Source organism: Cardiocondyla obscurior, linkage group LG15 (assembly GCF_019399895.1).
Source record: "Cardiocondyla obscurior isolate alpha-2009 linkage group LG15, Cobs3.1, whole genome shotgun sequence".
In the NCBI taxonomy this organism is placed as follows: Eukaryota; Metazoa; Arthropoda; class Insecta; order Hymenoptera; family Formicidae; genus Cardiocondyla; species Cardiocondyla obscurior.
The window spans coordinates 2036274-2055778 of record NC_091878.1 but is presented as its reverse complement, the minus strand read 5'-3'; the positions used below and the strand labels follow the sequence as shown (position 1 = coordinate 2055778).

The window sequence follows — 19505 nt, the reverse complement described above, 5'->3', positions numbered from 1 at the left end:
CACAATGAAAGACGCTTAACAAGAAGCTAACGCGAGATTGAGAGGCCCCGCCCGGAACACCTCTCTTTCCGGTGGAAAACCACCGGGTCGACCAATCCGGCGGCAGTACCGCCCCCGAGCACTTAAACGACCCAGGGACTGCACGCCAATCGACTCTCGTCGAGGGCAGACCTAGCTCTCCCTCCCCCACGGTAGTTCCCGGAACGCGCGCGCGAGGACGAGGGCAAGGACGAAGGCACGGGAGAGAGACTCGATCTCCCGCCGGAGAGAGAGCGCGCGTCCGATGCACCCTGCTTGCACACCACTTGGCGACGCGGCGAGTCACTCGGCGAGGACCCCGTACCGTCGCGGCACGGACAACGACTCCCTGATCGCGCGTGTGGACCAGCCGTCGATGACAGTCGAGGTCGGAGACAGCCCGTGACCGATCCGCGATAGTTGGTTCTCCATGTTATCGCGCGGAACCGGAAAACTCTCACGGTGTGCGGTGGCTACCCTTCTACTCATCGATCGCGAAACGTGTTAACTATAGCGCAGAGAACGCGTCGTGCGATCCGCGGAAACAATGGGGGATCAGTGATTGACCTGGGTGAGAACATCGGTGAAACGGAGGGAACGAAACGGCAGAGTATCATCCCCCTTCGAGAACAGTGTCGCTCGCGGTCGCGATCGTGAAGAGTGCCGGACGTGTCCTGTGTCATCCGCGGCTTAGCGTACGTATAAGAATCGCGCAGTGAGACGATAGTTACGATATTACCTTCGATCGAATCGCCGACATCGTCGCGAGACATTTATCCCCGGCACGGCGAACGGCTCTTGGGAATCATCCCCTCGCGCGCGAGAACTTGGCGGCTTCGAGGCGGCCGCAAGCCTCGTTCAGCGCGCAGCTAAGCACCGGCTAAGATTTTTCGCTCACTACCGAACTATGCGTGGTGCGAGATGGTGTGTTCTCTGACCAGCGGTAAGGCTTGCGCCGACAGCGGAGACCCGTGCCCGGACCCGCCATCGCGCTCCACGCCGGAGGGCGGCGGACTCGAGATCACCGAGAACATGTCGTCGCTCAGCGACGCGCACCGACGCAACAATAACCATCACCTGGACCAGGGCGACCGCAGCTCGTCCGCGGGCTCCTCGCTGGGCTCGTGCTCGCCACCACCCGCCTCGAGCCACTCGCCACCACCCCCGCGGCCGCCCTGGCTTCACGATTTCCACGCGGCGGCCGCGCCCCATGTTTTGCAGTTTCTCAATCTGAGCGCCGCCGGGGGTGGCATGCTCGGCAGCCAGCCGCTAGCCGCTTTGCACTCTATGGCTGAGAGAAGTCATCAGCATCAGCAGCAGCAGCAACAGCAGCAGCAGCATCAACAGCAGCAGCAGCAACAGCCGCAGCAGCAGCAGTCACATCAGCAGCATCATCCTCCGCACCAACAGCAACAGGGCGGCATTCAATTGCCACGTATCACGGTGCCGTTGTCTACTATCACGCAGGGCCAGTCGTCGCCCACCGGGAGCGGCAAGCACAGCCCGGCGACCTCTATCACCTCCGTCGGCAGCAATCCCCACGGCATCGACACGATACTCTCGAGACCGACGGCGACGGTTCACCCCCAGACGACGGTACCGCCGTCGCACGCGACCCTGCCACCGACCCCGCATCCGCAGCACATGGCCGCGCCGCGATACGCCATGCACGCCGGCTTCACGGCGTCCTCGGGTGAGTACCACCGCTTTTCCCCCAAGTTTAAACGCGGACGATTCGGTAACATGTTTAATAATCGAGAATTGCCAATGAAACTGATTCGTGTCATTATATAATATAATATAATAAATAAATGACGTTTATTATAAAAAGAAAGAATCTAAGCACTGGATTCTAAATTCTTGAAACATTATTATATGTTTAATAAAATTTTTTTTAATTATTGCGAAGATAAATATATCACTTTTATAGTAATAAAAATTTAATAACTATTGTAATATTTAATTTTAATACTTGATACTGTTTGTAGCAAAATCAGATAATTGGCAAAAAGAAAAAAAAATTTCAGATGTTTATACGACGATCATAATTTTATGACGAAGGAGCTAACGATCGAGGTGAAAATATCGTTCGAAAATATTTTTCAAACGTCGGAGGGAGATAAACGTCGGGGCGTTATTGATGCTTGTAGATATTAGTAGCATCTGCAACCGGTAACAATTCGCGCGTTTGCGATAGAAAATCGGGGGAAACCGCTGTTCTCCACGCACAAATCGTCGCGTGCTACGATAGCGTGTAATGCGGGACGGATTGAACGCATTAATCGTAGAATTACCAAGGGCGGTCGATCGAACAACCGCGAGCCAGACGAAAGCACGACTAGGAGTTACGAATCTATTACGAAACTATCTGTGCATTCGATACGATCGGTCCCGGCGTATAATTCACGGATTTACATAGTCGGAGTCTGATTTTCCACTTTGATTCGCGTGAATCACTATCGCCTGTTTTAACCCGTTCCAGTTCTAACTAGGGAGATAAATATCAGTTGCGGCTTTTGATTTATTGCCGGGGTAAAGCTGAAGAAACGTAAATTATTAGAAACGTTCACGAGTACGTTCGGGCGTGTTCTAGCAATTTTAAAGATATGAAGTCGTTAAAACTAGTCCTTAGTAAAATTATGAGAAGTTGCAACAAAAAGAAATCCTGATACTTTGCGAAATATATTTTTTTGACATAAATGCACGAGCTTTCAATTCACTTTTACAATGTCATTTCCTCGTGTTTTGTTGCTGGCAGCCCGCGCCATCAAGACCTCGTTTGTGATGTTGCAAATGCACAACTTTTCCATCGAGTGGCGCGCGACAAAGCAGAAGGCGTTTGTCATCGTCTTGAAAGCTTGTGAAAAGATGTCACGTTCAAGAGCGCTTTCGTGCAACGCTCGCGTATACATTAAGCTGAATATGATGCCGAGAGCATTATTAATATTTGACACTAAATTATTTGGCATCAACGGCGACGTTTGAGTTCGCAAAAATGTACGAGGTGTCAACGTTAAGACGAAACGAATTTATCTCGACGGTATATCTCGAAATAACAAAATTATAGAAAAAAAAAAAAAACATATTAACGAGGATTGCAATTTTTTAAGAATAACATTTCATGAAAATCTCCTTCGCGTTTTTTTTTTCACGCGTCACTTATCATTTCCCGAGTATCAGGAATGTGTTCGGGTATTAATTTTAGAATTATCTGGGAAAGGGTCGGCGTTACAACGGAGGGAAGATAGGATCGTATTATGAAGTTGCTCGCGCAAATAACGTGTCGTACAATATCGCGGTAATATCGGAGACGTGGATTTAATTCATAAACGCCGGTATCACGGTTTACGATCTATAATCTGTTAAAACTGCTTTATCACGCCTTCTGACCAAATCGCAACCTAAATATCACGATTTCAAACGCAGCTACTTGAAAACGTTAATTCGTATAATAGACGTGACGTTGAAAACTTTTAAAACGGTTGATATAAATGTGACAGTATAAAGAATAACGGTACTGATTGAAATATTCGACCGGAAGGAGCGGCGGATACGGAACGGCGGCTCTAAAATTTATGCTTACCGAATTACCTGCTCTCCCCCGGTACATTAACGAGCGACGCAAACGAGGGACGTTACTTAACATTCATGGCATTAAATTTCTAAATGATTTGCTCCCGACAGAGCGCGATTATACTTCGTAATAACGAATCGCTAAACAGCGGGTGCTATAATATATCCGCGATTTATACGTTTCGCATGTCGAAATGTGCTAATCGAGGCATCGCCGGTTCGATTTTATCGCGTGATAATATGACATACGAGCGTGTAATGCAGCGGCGAAGATAACACGATCGTATATGCAAGATTTTTCAGTAACTTTAATTCAAGAACTTTGTTTGCGCTCTCTTTTTATCTTTCATCTCCACGATTTTGCTTCGTATTTTTTTTTCTTTTTATTTTTCTTATATCTTAAAAATTATTATCTTGTTCCGTCGCAATATTTACAATCAGACGACTAGTCACGACTGATTTTACTCACGTAAAAATAATGAGAAAAAGTGTAAAAGGGTATAATATTACACCGCGAACGATTACAATAGCTGTTTACAATAGGACGTGAATTATTTGATAGCCAAATAGGGTGACCATATACGAGCGGAAGTTAGGATATTGTGGGTTAACCAACTGACGACCATGCTCGTACGCGGCTTGGTGGCGAATTCGGATTTCCGCGAGAGGATGCATGGAGCCTCTGGTCCACTTGCGGTTCAGCGAACAAAAAGATCACGTTGCGATAAACTGCAGCGGTAAACGAGGCACCGAGCACCGCGGCACGGCGATGATAAAAAGTGACGATAAAAGGGAACACGCGTGTAGATTTAATCCCGCGTGCAAAAAGAAGGCATTCGCGAGATCGGTATTCGAAAAATAAAGGGTAATGGGAAATCGCATTAAAGCTCATCCCGCAAATAAATCCTTCATTACTCCAGCCTTGTAAAAAGAAAAAGGAACGAGAGAGAAGCGGGAATCATATCGGAAAGCGACCCAGCACGCGCGAGCAATTCAATTTTGGAAAGTTCGCCGCAAAAATATCGCGGTTACGTTCTTGCGCCGTTCCTCGCGTGACGAATTACATCCTGCGGATTTTCACGATGCCGACGATACTACGCGGAATTATTCCCGGCACTGCTACTGCCTCGCGACGCTCTTCTTAAAATTGTTTTTCGCGTTTCGCGCGATTCTCGTCCTGATCGATTTCGAAGGGACAACGCGCATATCGTCTAATGTCACGTATCCTCGCGAACGTTCGTGCCAAATTGGAGGACGGCTCGACGCAGGTGTACCATTCCGAAATAGAGTCAACGCCCTGCGGGTGTCGAATATCGCGAGCGACGGTAGGTTTATCTTGAAAGCAGATATTCACGTCGTCTTAGAAAAGAAACTGCTCGACGCGCCATGTGCCTCCTCACGTCCGTCTTTCATTTTTTTATCGCCTGTAATAGAAACCTCGGAAATATCGCGTGACATCTGCTCCTGTTTCTATATCGTAAATTACGACGTTTTCCTTCACCCTTTTATAAGCGCACCTCGCGAAATCTCGGGGGCCTCCTTCCCACACCCGCGTCTTTCGCGACAACGGAGAATCCCTTTTTTTTTTCTTTTTTTTTTCTTTTACGCGACAGTACAGGACTACGTGATTCCGGGTGGTCTGAAAATTCCCGCGCAACCGAATTGCCGTCGGCGAACTGCATTAAGAGGCGCGCCCCGCACCCGCAATAAATGCGGTTATCTACGCGAATAAATTCAAGAGCGGAACCAATGACCACGGGTAATCGATAGAGAGGCGAGACGTTTCTTAAACACATTTACTCGCGTGAACGTACGCGTCCAATTAAACGGACCGAATGTTAAAATACGGAGGTGGCCGCGAAAGCTTTTCGAAAGATTGCACGTCGAAAGGTTTAGCACGGCCGAATGATCTTCAGAACGTAGTCCCTCTTTCGCGCGTCAATGCAGACTTGAGAACGACGTTTCCTTCGCATGCCGAGCGAAAGCACTTTGAAATGGAAATATCCTGTATTTCGAACGGCGGTACACACGTGTATGTACGTGCGCGCAGAATTTTAACGCGGCGAAATAAAATCGCCATATATCGCTGTTACGTAATCCTGTTGCATTTACGATATTTGCCTCGTCGCTTCGAATTGGTGAACGCGTCCCGACATTCGGTGCATATGCGCGTTTACGACGGCGCGCACCGCCTCCCGTAATTCGCCGTAATCGTATACGGGTTTCAATAACGGTTTAATGGGTAACCGACTTCATTGTCGTATTAGACAGATTACAAATGCGACGAGCAACGGGCTCGTATTTACAACGCCAATTCGATGCCGCGCGAGCGCGCCGTTTCTGGTAAAATTACAGACGGCAGTCGGGAATACATGCGTAACGTATGCAATACTGTTACACGCGCGCGTACACGTACGCTTAAATATAAATTTTATCTGGCAAAACATATCGTCGTATTTTATTCATCATCGATAATGCTCTCCGTCGATTAAAACGCATCCCGATACGATTCGTCCGATTGAAATAAAATAACTTCGCAAAGAAAGGGCCTTCAAAGATAGATAACTTGTCCAAGTTGTCTTTGAAATTGACATTTACTCTCGTTAATCACTCCCTCGTAATCTCGCGGCGCAATTATGCGATATTCGTACGATATAAAGAAAACAATTGCACCGACTTGTTAGCGGATAGAAAATATTACCCGTTTGCGTAGTGTAAAACTTCTGGATTATATCGAAATGTCGTGTGATAAAGTACAGAGAGCCGCTCTTTATTTTTTCTTTCTTTTTCTTCTTCTTCTTTTTTTTTCACGCCACGTCGCATTATCGCCGTCCCGATTATGCGACTTGCAACGCGCGACGCTAATTGACATCTGATACCGATCGATCTCTCACGCGCGCGAACGCTTTACACCGACGGCGGTCATTAATTAAATTCTCACTGGGCGCGCGCGCGAGACTGCCGATCGCCGCTGTATGAACGGCCCAAAAAAAGCCCATCAAAATGTGCGGTATTAAACGATAAATATTTCCGCTTGCTCGCCCGTCGACGTCGCGCGTCCGTGCCTTATTCACCGCGATATTCGGTGCGTCAAATATTTATAGCCGGCGCTCACGCGCGCCGTGTTTCCCCGATTGCAGTCGCATCAATAAACGTATTCCATATATGCACGTAGGTTGTTCTAGCTTGCGAGTTTAAAGCCGGCTCTTTTTTGACAAAAACGTTGACGCGTCGATGGCACTCTTCGCACATACAGATTGCACCAAATAAAATCTCGCGGTTGCAAACAAGAGGGGGAGAAAGGACTTTCGCTGACTTTAAATGATCCCCGATGGTTTCGGAATTTTAATTTAAAATCGAATCTTTACGAATAAAAAAAATTTAACTTGTAACTTTTTTCCTAACGTTATTTATAAAATTTTATGTATAAATTTAAAGTGTAAAAGAAGTATTCGAATATCATTTAGGTATGTTTTTTTTTTAATACTTTTAATTGCCCGATTCACGGCATTTTCTCGAAACGAGGCGTCGTAAAAGCGCGTGCCGGGGGTTCCGTTCGAGAATCGAGGACCTCACCTTTCTACTTCTTTCCTCGGACGGGCCCCGGCCACGTGGACCCGCGGGACAAAGAACATAATCGCGGATATTTTTGTTGATGAGCGTGCGCAGGTTTAACTGTTTATGATCCCATAAATCCCGCCTGATTTCGGCGTAACGGACAAAAGAAGCGACCGATCGAATAGCGCGTATCCCATTATTCTCGTTCCTGTTCTCGTCGTCGACAGTAAAATGGAAATGGCGCTTTATTGTTCGGACGGACGAGCATAAACGGCCGGTGGAAACACGCAACTGGAAACGAATTAAACGCGCCCACGCAACCCGGGAGCCAGCGCTCTCTCAATCGCGATTATGGCTAATTTCTGAATGAGAACGACGCCTGTCGCCGATTGTTAAACGATGCTCTTTAGTAAACGACATCGTGTCGTGAATGTCGCCGATGAAATATTGCGGGTAAGACGCCGGGAGAATACGCGTTATATGATGACAATTAATTGAACGTGGGTGTAAATAACTTTCCAAAATTATACTATGAATTACACGCCGAATTAGACTCCCGATGCTGAAGCCGGACGACGTTAGGAAACTGGTCCGCGCGAGGCTCGCGCGGAAACGATTTATTACTCGTCGAAAAGCATTTTTCAAGCGGGTAAATTATCGTCGACTTTCTCACAAAGACAGCGAGATGATAATAACATTTGGAAACGCGTGCAATGATAATTTCTTTATTCGTTCTTTATCCGTTCTTTATTCGATTCGCGGCGTTTCGATCGTCAGAGAGATCAGCTTAATCTTCCTTAATCCACGCAAAAAGTCCGTCGGATCCCAACGAGCGATATTTACGGATTCGATATCCCAGCCGGCGTTACCTCACACAGAGCCCGGCTTAAGTCGACTAATTTCTCGCGTTCGAAAGGTCGGATCATTAAGGTTCCCGCATAGCCTGAGTAACCCGGAGGAACCTCTCTCGAGGCTGCGAATCGAATTAGGCGTCATATGTGCATGTGTGAGTACGCGAACCCCAATAATCTCGATACCAGATTCGATAGATACGAATCTCCGTCGAATTTACTGTCGGATTATAAATAAAAGAAACGAAAAACGCCTAAAGGTGTTCTAATTTTTTTTTTTTTTTTTTCTAATCGATCTTATCTCTCTTGATACGTTTAATACGAATTACATTATTCCCACACTAATCGCTCTAATAATAATGATCAACTTTAAAGAATTGAAACTGTACGATTCATAAAGTGTAATAAAAATTGTTTCTATTTGCGACACAATAACACATACGCTCGGAAATTTTTTTCCTCAATTTATTTTAACGTTTAATTGTTCGGCGGGGAGGAGGGAAAGGCGGGAAAAGAGCGAGATTGAAATCTGTCGCGAGGTCGCGTGGCTTATAAAATTGCGGGCATTTAAATTCCGCTTGCATATTCCGGCCGGGGATGCGAGTTGTATGAAAATAGCGTGTGATAAAAATGTGAAATGAATCGCGTAGATGTGGAAACGAGCGGGGTAAAAAGCTCAAGCTTAATAAAGCGGTTTACGGTGGAGAAACGGGACGACTTGGCTCGACATCGATCCAAGGAAGCTGTTTCACTCGGTCAGTAAATGCGCGTTCGCTTCTACATCTCGCCGTTGCATTTTACGGCTTCCTTCGATTATTACTCCAATATGCGCCGCTATCTGAATTATCGTAAATCCAATATCGTTATCTACACCGACGAGCCAAGGCATATGTTACGTTCACCGCGTTTAATTCTAATATCAGTTAAATATAGATCAACCATTGTTAACGATTATTAATATCGCGCGATGTACACTTTTCTTTTTTTTATCAATTATTTCCGAGGAACAATCGAAAGTGGAATTCTCGCGAATACGGCAAGGAATTGCTGATATTAATTACTGTTGTTGATTAAAAAATATATATATATATATATATATATTAAGAAGAGTGGCGCAACCTTATTAATTCACGCACTATCGAATAACCGGTTTCAAAGTCAAAACTCACACGTTAATACGCAAGTATTTATTTGTATATCTCCCTAGGTATCGGTCAATTTCAACAAAGGGCGGAACCACGGCACACTGCTGTCTATTGGCCGGGCCTTCAGGGACTAGTCAGTGATCCTCTTGCATGGCGGGCAAGATTACACACATGTAAGTTCAATATCTCTCACGTACTACATCTCTTATCCGTACATGTACGATATTAAATACACGGAGAAAATACTGCCTTGTATATTTACGTAGCGCGATTTACGACTATATTTAAATGTAATTAACTCAAAATTTATTAGCCGCAGTCTATTGGAACGGGGATGCTATTTAATAATGTCTCGTTTTTTTATTCTTTCTTTTTTTTTTTTAACTGAAGTTCTCCAGTCTTTTTCCTATCTACTCGATTTCTATTTTCTCGAGCGCCTTATTCCATCGACAATAAAAGAGCGTGTTATCACTACTTTTAAATACACGCATCGTCGTACGTCTCGACCGTCTGCTGAATGTTCCGTTACCTATCCCCGGGCGCTGTCGCGGAGGGTTTGACAGCTGCGCGTGTTTGCTTTCGCGGCAGGAAAATCACGGGACCGAAGTGAAGAAACACGTGCTGCCGAACGTGTCTCCGTTTGTAACGGCGTGCCTGGAAAGTCGTTTGAACCGAACTCCCGGCGTGGGTCGCCTACGGGGAGGAATTTAAAAAATGCGTGGAAACCATCATCGCGCGCCAGAGAGTGCGGGAAAGGAAGTTCGTGGAGCGAAGGGCCCGCGGCTTCGAAAGGGACGATGGGGGACCTTCAATCCGAACGCAGACACGTAGATGACACATAAACGAAAGATTTGACCAATCGACAAAAAAAAGAAAAAAAAAACGCTCACCAATTGCTTCGTCGTTCCCTTCTCTCATGATTTTGATTCAAAATTGGAAAAACGCAAGTTTGTGCGCCACGTAACAAAATAATTGTAGAAATAAAATTGTTGCATATAAAATGCATAATTATAGAGATTTACGAAATTGGGGTAAGTCGAGTTAATGTAAAGAAGAAGAAAATTTTATAAGCTAGCTAGACGAAATTGTGCTGTGCAAGGTATATCGAACGTTGAATATAAAATTAATTCGAGTTATCGAGTTTACAGTTTCATCGATATAATGCAACGCATACTAATTGCTAATTGAATTGCAAATATTCGTGTAATCTATTATTTCCCAATTTACACTAATGTACATCATCTTTTACATGCAATTTTGTGGCAAAGAAACGGACGCAAATGAGTAGCTAAATGAGGTAGGTCAATTCAAAATTTTTAATTGTACGATCCGAGAGCGCATTGATAATACCAGATTTATTGTATTCAATTACAATGAGGAGAGACGAGGGAATATTTTAAATCGAATAGAGAACGCCGTTATTACCGGGAGGTATTAACTTTCAGTGTAATAATTATTGTAAAAAATTATTTTATCGCATTTGCCAATTATATATTAAATAAGTTTATTAAATTTCATATTTATTTGATTGCCTTTCTATGCAAATCGCCCGATAAAACGTTGCAAATTACGAGTTAGGTATCCGCAGAGTTTTGCGACATTCATATCTGGATTGTACGAGACTATACGATCATCGCGTTTGTATGTAGACCCCGGCAATGCCGATCGCGACAGGTCGATCCCGATCGTTATCAAGTGCCGACACACTCCCTTCGCACTCCCTCGAGCACTTGGACGGTTCACGCTCAATTAGCCACTGAGATCCCTCGACATACATACCGGAACATTCCCAACGGTAGTACGACTGCCGTATATACACCCTCGTCCTTACGAGAAGACGATTAAGGGCACCGCAAAGAGAAAGAAAGAGAGAGAAAGAGGAAAAAAAAGAAGAAAAAATCACAAACAAAGTAAGGGAACACGTGACGTCCCGTCTGGTTCCCCTTTTCGACGGACAACGAAGATGGAGAGCGACGGCGGCGAAGACAAGGAGGCGAAGGAAAGTCGACGCGGTACATCAACCCTCCTCCGTGGGGGACGACACATGTGCCGCGGTTGCGTTGCGACGTAAGAAGAGCGTGGAACGCGGGCGTGGACACGCCGTGTGGAGGCACGTGTGTGGGCGCGTGTGTTTCGAGTGTGCTCGGCGTGTCGGTAAAAAGAAAGAGAGAAAAAGAGAGAGAGAGAGAGAAACGTGGCAGAACGAGGGAGAGCATGTCGCACGGACCGTAGGGGGCGAATAAGAGGGTGGTAGCGGTAGTCCGCTGCGGCGTCGGATCCGGGATATCATCATATTCAATATCAACCCTGCCTCCAACCCCCGAGAGCGACCGCCGCCGGCCGTCGGCCGCCCTGTCCCAACCCCCCGTTCGACTCCTCTTCTCCCTCCCCCCTCCCCGCTCGCGCGCTACGTTTTCCACACTCGCGCGAATAACTCCAGCAATATTTTAACTGCGGCATCCGGGGCATCCGCGCCTGCCTTTTCTACCACCCACGGTACACGCTGCGGTAGATTCCTCCTCCCGTGGGGCGACGGAGGAGGGGACAGAGAGACCAGCGCGCACCCCCTTTCGCATGGAACGTAAGAGTTACATCGGCTATCCGGTATATTTTATATTCTGGAGCGAAACGTTGATCGGCTCATGGCCCTCGCGAGGCATCGCCGAACGATCGCCACGGGAATCGTCGTCTATTTATGCTTCCGCACCATATATATCGGGTACCTGCGACTATACCCCGAGATAAACCAGCCCGGGCCAACTTCCATCTTTTCTGTGTCGCCCTTATTTTACGCGCGTCCAAAAAGAAAAAGCTACCGACTATAACGATTGGCCCGATATTCACCCGAGACTCGTACAGATTATTAAAGACACGAATTATGAATTAATTGAAATATTTATATAGATTAGAAGAAACCATGCGCACGCTACGCGTACTTTATTTTTTAGATCTCAATTATAAGCAACGAAAAAAAGTTATGCAACTTACCGATCTGCATGAGCATCAGCGGAGTTGTCGAGTTCTGCCGGTGACTGTAACATAAAAAAGAAAATATTAATAAAGACATGTTTATTAATTAATGAGATTAATAAAAAAATATATATATTCTTTTTCAATTTATACTTACTTAAAAGTTGCTCCGCCGATGCAGGATGCCCGTCCCGGGCCTGCTCCTCCTCTCAGATGGGACGTGTCGAGTCATCCTTCCGCGCACAAGTAACTCGCGAACCCCGACCGTGATTTTATATCGCGAGAATTACTCTATGATCACTCTCGCGCATTCTATACTCGGCACTCGCGATTAAAAGAAAATCGTGTATCGAAAAACTACGCCCGAATACTCAGCGGAACTCGCGAAACGACCGACGAACCGACCGCGGTTCGTATGATTAATATCGGCGTTGACGATACTCGTTGACGACACTAGATGCAACGGCGTCGATCTGTAACAAAAAGAAATACCAAGTTGAATCCTAGTTATAGTGTCGGAAGGGTTTTCGTTAAAAGGAAGTGCGAATTACTTTTGGTACGGAGACACGTGCTTGCTCCGCAGCGCGTAGTACGTGTGTGTGCTCGCGCGACCGCTGGAGAAGGACAAAGCGAGAGTGGGAGTAGTGGGGAAATATACCTAGCGCGCGGCACGTAGGCTCGCGCTCGCTCTCACCCAGTCCCCCCCGCCTCCCCCCGACCCTCCCGCGCCTATCTATTCGTTATTCTCGTTCGATTTAATTGTAATATTGAATTAGTATGTCCAGACAAAGACGGTACTTTCACCAGGTCGTTCTCGATCTCGAAAATCGCGAAGACCGTCTTTGCCTGGACATATTAATTAAATATTAAAATTAAATCAAACCTCAAAATTGACTCGCTTGGCGTGAAGCAAGTCAAGCGAGAGAGAACAAATATTAATATTAATTTTAATTGATATTTTCATTGCAAAGTTTTACCCGAGCCTGCCAGTATCAATTAATAAATAAAGCTTGTTGAGACTTTTAGTAACTTTCGTTGATATTAATTTGTAATCCACGCGGAAGAATTCCCATATAAAATCTCATAACACCCCGATTTCATTCCCGTATAGCATAAAATCCTATCCTATGCATAAAACACGAACTTCTCGTGAAAATGACGGGCATCTATCCGTCTGCACGTCTTTCTATTCGTTTCCATTCCCATAACGAGAACGTCGGATATCGTGCACCTTATTTCTGTTTTGATATCTACGATGTACACTGTTATTCCTACTGCTCCTTCCTGTATTTTCCTTCTCATTTCTCCACTTTTTTTCGCGCCGTCATCGCCCGTTCTTTTCCGTGTTTCCTGCCTTTTTCCTTCCCCTCGTGCTCACCAATTCTATCTCTCCTCGGCTTCTCATTTGGTCGGCTTTATGGACACGAAACTCACCCGAGTAAGCGTCACGTAAGCGAACCCGGTAATGAAAACGTCGCTGACGCGACGAGATTCCGGTGGTCCACGCCACGCTGGCCGATGTATATTGTTATTACTCACGATATATCCATAGAGAGCGAATGACCCTAGTAGGGAGAAACCGACCGCGATCTAGCTTCAAATAACTTTGTGCTGTTTCACGGAAACATCGTCTTGACGTAGAAATCAAGAACGACCCTTCGACAATTGATTAAAAAAAAAAATTTACATTGATCCCAAAAAATTATTATTGTACAAAACCAAATATGAACTTTGTATGTAAAAGCATTTAAATAATTAAAAAACTCGAAACTAAACGATTATATTTGTATATAAAATAAAAAAAATTTTTTTTTTTTACTGCTTTAATTTCTCTTTTTTTTTTTACTGCACATTGTTGAAAATTTATTCGCAATACATTTTTCTCTGCAAGTCGCGCTAATGATCGCAACCCTTCAATCGGCGCCGACATCATCGTTAATGGATCTCGCGCGACCAGCGTGGCGGGAAAGTCTCGTTAGCCCGAATTAACTAAGCATCCATTTACTTTTGGTGACAACACACTTTGCACACTCGATAAAGCATTCCTCTCGAACGTCAGTCGACTCGATGCGCGCCGTTATTACTCACGTCGCCGATGGAGCGAGCAGCCCCTTCAAGAGCGCCCGATCATGCTTTCTAGAAGTCGAGTGATATCCGATTCAATTACGTCGAAGTGACGGACCATCGCCTTACGTCATCCCTAACTTTTTATTCCAACGAAAGTACCGCGCCGAACATTTACTTGAATATAATTATCACCGATAAAGCACAAGTGATGCGTCGGAACAATTTTATTCGGAAGATTAATTTTCTTAATATTGTAATTCAATATAGAGACGCTTATTATGTTTTCAACTCAATTTCCTATTATTTCCGAACATTACTTAACAGAACCTATCGGCGGCACTAAATTAAAAAGACTGATTTTGTTATATAACTCGACAGTATTGTATATTAAAACATAGTTATAAAGCCTGTTTTTTTTTATACCGTAGGATTTTTAAATGAAAAACAGCGGCCACAAGCCTTCAAACAAGAATAAATTCTGATATTGCTAAAAAAAAATAATAGCAACTGTTCTATCGATCTCCACCCACCTCTCTCTCTCTCTCACCCTCTCTCTTTCTGTCTTTCTCTATATCCGAATCGCGACGCATCTTTACCACGAATGATTTGTTTCGCCCCGAACTCTCGGGTGGATAAAACGGCCCGTGACACCGCGTGCGCGCGGGGGGTCGCTCACCCCGTATAAATCGAGCAATCGAGCCGCGCCGTGCCTCGCACCCGGACTTCCCGTTCGCCGATAACGAATATTACGAATGGCCGGACGGTGTCTCGTTTTTGATCGTTCCTCTTTTTTGAAACGCCGCGCGCGCGCTCGCAACCGATACGGTCACCTGCCGCTGATTTACATCGACACCGTGCGGGCGGACGCATCAATTTGCCGTGCCGATACTTCGTCTAATCGGACATCGGAACGTTATCCGCGACGGCGATGCGGCGCGCTCGCGCGCGATGGCCGGCCGCGTGTGTGGTGGCGGTATCGATATATACGCATTATCCGGAAGCGATTTCGCTCGCATACACCGTCTGCGACACGGATGTCACTTGTTCACTCTAAATCGGCTGATTAAATTATGGTTCTGCCCTTCTCTGTCCTCGTCCACCCCTCTATCACGCCGCGACACGCTACAAAGATTAATCCGGAATCCGTTGGCGCAGCGGAGGATGATACCTTCGACAGATATGACCACGTGCCGAAGACAAATAGTCCTCTGATCGACGCGATGCGTAAACGACCCGGCTCTCTTTCCGTGGATTTTATTTGCGTAAGGGCGACAACGTAATCTGAACGCGGCAGCTTCGGCGGCTCGTTTACGATTCGTTCGTTTCGTTTATTTGTATTATAACTTCTTTGCGGAAAAAAAAAACGCGCGGAACGGGCGAATTCAATTGGAATTGGACGGGCACGGTCGATAGATGGGTTAAAACTTTATACCACAGGTTCGAATTCCCGAGCGGAAAAAATATTTTGTGGAAAGAGTCGAGCAATAAATCGTCGAAACGACCGGACGCAACCGGACGTCCGGCTTGTTTAAAAAAATCAAGAAAGTACTTTAATTAAAAAGCTCTCGCGCATGGAAACGCCATATTTCTTCGTTATATATTACAAAATATAATACGACGAATCGTCCATCGTTCTTTGTTTAAAAAAATTCTCCGGTGATGTTACAAATATCAAAATGTTACAGCCGTACGTATAATAAGCTTCAATTCAATTTTATTTAAGCTCAAACGTAGATGGGAATAATTCAGCTCGACGTTTTAGTAAATTCCTCAGTAATTAAAATTTAATTGTCACGAAGAAAGAGTCCGATCATTTTTCGCGAGCTCCCCGACGAATCGCGCCGATGACGCTGACAATATCTTTATCTCGCCGAGCGCAAGTCCTGAAATTATATCGCGAAAGAAATCCCGCTTGCCGTATGCGGCGCATACAAATTTTGATAAAAACGCGGACTTATCGGGTTTTGCGGAGGCGGCCGCGGAGATATGCGCGACGGCTTAGTAGGACGAATGGAGGGATATCCAACGCCGGAGAACGTACGCCCCCGTCGCCGTCGAAGGCACCCGGGGTTGGAGTGCGGTAAGCAGCTCATTAGAACCCTCCCCGCCGACCGGCCATTATTGCCTCGTTCCGTATTCCGTTACAAATTGCTTTATTAAATTAAAGTCCCACAACCCACACTGTACCGCGTCACGGCGACCCTGCGCGTCGACCCTTCCCTCCGCCCACCCCCGGCGCGTCCCTTTCGCTTCTCGCACCCCCTTGTACACGCGCCCACATGCCACATCGGGCCGTGCACGGCCCCCTCTTGTCCCCGTGGAAGACGTTCCCCTCCCCTCCCCCTAAACTGTCCCTCTCGATTACCCTCGAAAAATTTCTCGAACCTTTTTTTTTTTTTTCCTAATCTAATTAAGAATCGGACGGCTCGACCGAGTGGCCGAGATTAAAAATAATTAACCGACACGGAGACAAGATTAAGTCCTTTAATCTGCAAAAGTTTTTCCACGGGGATTATCGACGGTAACATTAAATAACGATCGTCGATTAAAATTTTGAAATAAGTGTTAAAAAATAATCTCGAATAAAATAGAGAAAGAACGTATACGTATACAGATATTTTTTAGACTGCTAGTGATTGCGAGTATTGTAATTATAATTGAATTTAAAAACTAATCTGCTTGAAATGCGCAAAATAGTATAAAGTGCATATTGTGACAACGGAAGAGTCGTTTAAATAAGTTTCGCGAAAAATAGATATGCGTCGGTAATTGAGACATTAATAATTGAAGAAGTAGAAGACTTCGCAGAAAAATCAGTCGGCTGTAGTCGCGGGTTCAATGAAAGAGAAATATTAAACGGCTACGGCAATAATTGCCAACCGTTATAAGGACCGTAATTAATTCCCGGAATATGGCGAATTAATTTCGAACTGCGGTTAAAATGAAATACTTCTTACGGTTATAACACGGAAGCTAATTATGCTCGAAGATATATCGCAGACATATTTTTCCTACGTTAAATAAATGGGGGTAAGTGTGTATATGGGGCAAGTGCATATAATAACGTTGCATCCACGTAATAAATTTCATTGCGCTGTATAATTAGCATAATACCAATACGACGAAATCAAGATAGTTAAGAAAGCGCGGAATATGTTACGTGCATTATCTCCGCGTATGCACTTATTTTCGCTCGGTGTAATTCAGAGTAACGGTATTAGTGTGACGAAGTAAATTATGGCGATATTTCCCTACGACTTGTCATAACGATAGAAAGTCACAGATGGGACTTGCAGCTTCCCCTTTAATTTAACGAATCGAAAAGGAGATCAACGAGGGGCCTGATAGAATACCCTCCTCGTGTAACGGTACGCACAACTGGATCCGCACAATTGAAAACGAAACGAAAATTTACGGCCGGTAGAGAGGTTGATATCAAAGTTTCATTACTTTTTCGGAATTTCTCGTCTTGACCGTAACGAAAAGATCGGCCTGTCTTATTAATTAATTGTAAGATATTGATCGCAAACAAAAATCGGTATACGTTTATAGAGATTAATTTGAGGAATGAGAGCAGCGAATTTCAGGCGCTTAAAAAAGCAGAACAAATTTCACAAACTAAGATGCGACTACGTTTCTTAAAGTGATATCTCGCTTCGAACATCTAAATTGAACGGAACGTCGCCCTATGCTATTGACCAAGGCTAATTACTCAATTCGCAGCGAAGCGAAACGGATATTCAGGAGCCACTCATCGGGTGACGCGAATGTTGCAGTGTCGCAACAGCTGGGCTGTCAGCAAGCGATGACGGGCACGGGCGGCGGCGCCGGGGAACACGAGGGCGGCAAGAAGAAGCACACGAGGCCCACGTTCAGTGGACAGCAGATCTTCGCCCTGGAGAAGACATTCGAGCAGACCAAGTACCTAGCCGGACCGGAACGCGCCAAATTAGCGTACGCTCTCGGGATGTCGGAATCCCAAGTCAAGGTAACATCCCGGTTTTTGCACGCATTATGCATTCGAGTATGGTTTGTTATATTTACCTTCGGAATTGACGATATATCTTTTTTCTTTTTTTTTTTTTTTTTTTTATAACGATATCTTATTTTTATGAGGAAAAGTTTTGGAGTTTAACGAGAGGTGTTTTACAAATGATAGCCTGGCACAACAAGTAAGATATTACCGTGATTCGCGCAAATATCCCGACACTCGTCAAAACCATATCGCAAGTATCTCTCTCGGTGGAAAAAGAAGGCGAGGAGACATTTGTCTTCGCGTTCGCCGCTGACACTGGGAGATCGATCAAAGCATCGCCCCGCCGCGGGAAAACGCAAATCCGCGCGGCGCGAAGTAATCCACGACCGAAAAATCACCCTCGAAAAAAGAAATCCGCCCGCGATCGCCCGTCGACGCCCCGAGGGGAGAAGGGGGGAGGCGCCCTCCACGATGGTTCCCGCAAAAAGCGACTCGCTCGCGCGGAGGTGCGATTTTAAAAAAACGTCCTACTCGTTGCTCAGCTTACTCCATCAACGCGCCCCATCCGTGGGGTAGAAAAGGCGCAGAAACCGAGAACGGGGAAAGAGGGGGGCGAAGCGGAAAGGGCGGGCGGGGAGGGCATCTAACGAGGTAGCCGGTAAAAAAGTTCGAAGGATAAAAGAAGGTGACAAAACAGCCGGAGACGTGTCAAGCTTTGCGGCACCTGCGTCATCCTCGGCATCGCTCTCTCGCGGACGCCGGCGGTGCGTCCTCCCTTTTCGCTACCCCTCGCGTCAGGCAGGGGGGAAAGGAACGGGTAACACCGAGTGAGACACGGATGAAACTCGGGTGAGGCCGCGGTGACGGTGAGCGAAAGGACGGAAGGAGAGAGAATTATCTCTCTCCTTTCGTCCTTCGCGTGAGCTTTTACACTCCTCTTCTTCCACCCCTGGCATCTCTCCGCGCCCGCAAGCTCCTCCGCCCTTCGCCTTCTATCTTCAGCGTTCCACTACGAGTCGAAGCCTTCGCCTCTCACCCTTCATCTCCCTTTTCCTCCTCTTACACTTCTCTCGCCATCTTCGACCCTCTGACGGTGAGAGAGAGAGAGAGAGAGAAAGAGAGAGCGCTTCCCATTTGGAAGCCCTCAACCCCTGCTGCAGGGCAGGGTTTTCCCTTTCTCTCCCTCTCTGTCTTACTCTCTTTCTCTCTCTCCATCTATCTATCCCTCGCGGACTCGGGCGTCGATGTAGCGCTGTCATTGGCTCGTTCTACGCCGCCATATTTACATTTTTATTGAAAGCTACAAGTCTGTGTCGGTGAGTGATGGCGAAGGGGGAGCGAGAGTGC

The 19505-nt window shown here is 45.9% G+C and overlaps 1 protein-coding gene and 1 long non-coding RNA gene across 2 annotated transcripts in view; one reads left to right on the top strand and one right to left on the bottom strand.

Annotated features, from left to right (window-relative positions):
- Positions 1–270: 270 nt before the first annotated feature.
- Positions 271–18685, top strand: Hgtx (HGTX homeodomain transcription factor). The gene is made up of 3 exons (XM_070667108.1): positions 271–1711; positions 9208–9318; positions 17959–18685. Exons 1-3 carry the CDS (start codon positions 940–942, stop codon positions 18276–18278), a joined length of 1203 nt encoding a protein of 400 aa, XP_070523209.1. The 5' UTR covers positions 271–939; the 3' UTR covers positions 18279–18685.
- Positions 12206–19505, bottom strand: part of LOC139108650 (uncharacterized) — a 26015-nt gene continuing 18715 nt past the window's right edge. The window contains exon 5 of the long non-coding RNA XR_011546692.1: positions 12206–12588. This is a non-coding gene — a long non-coding RNA (uncharacterized lncRNA). The remainder of the gene's footprint in view (positions 12589–19505) is intronic.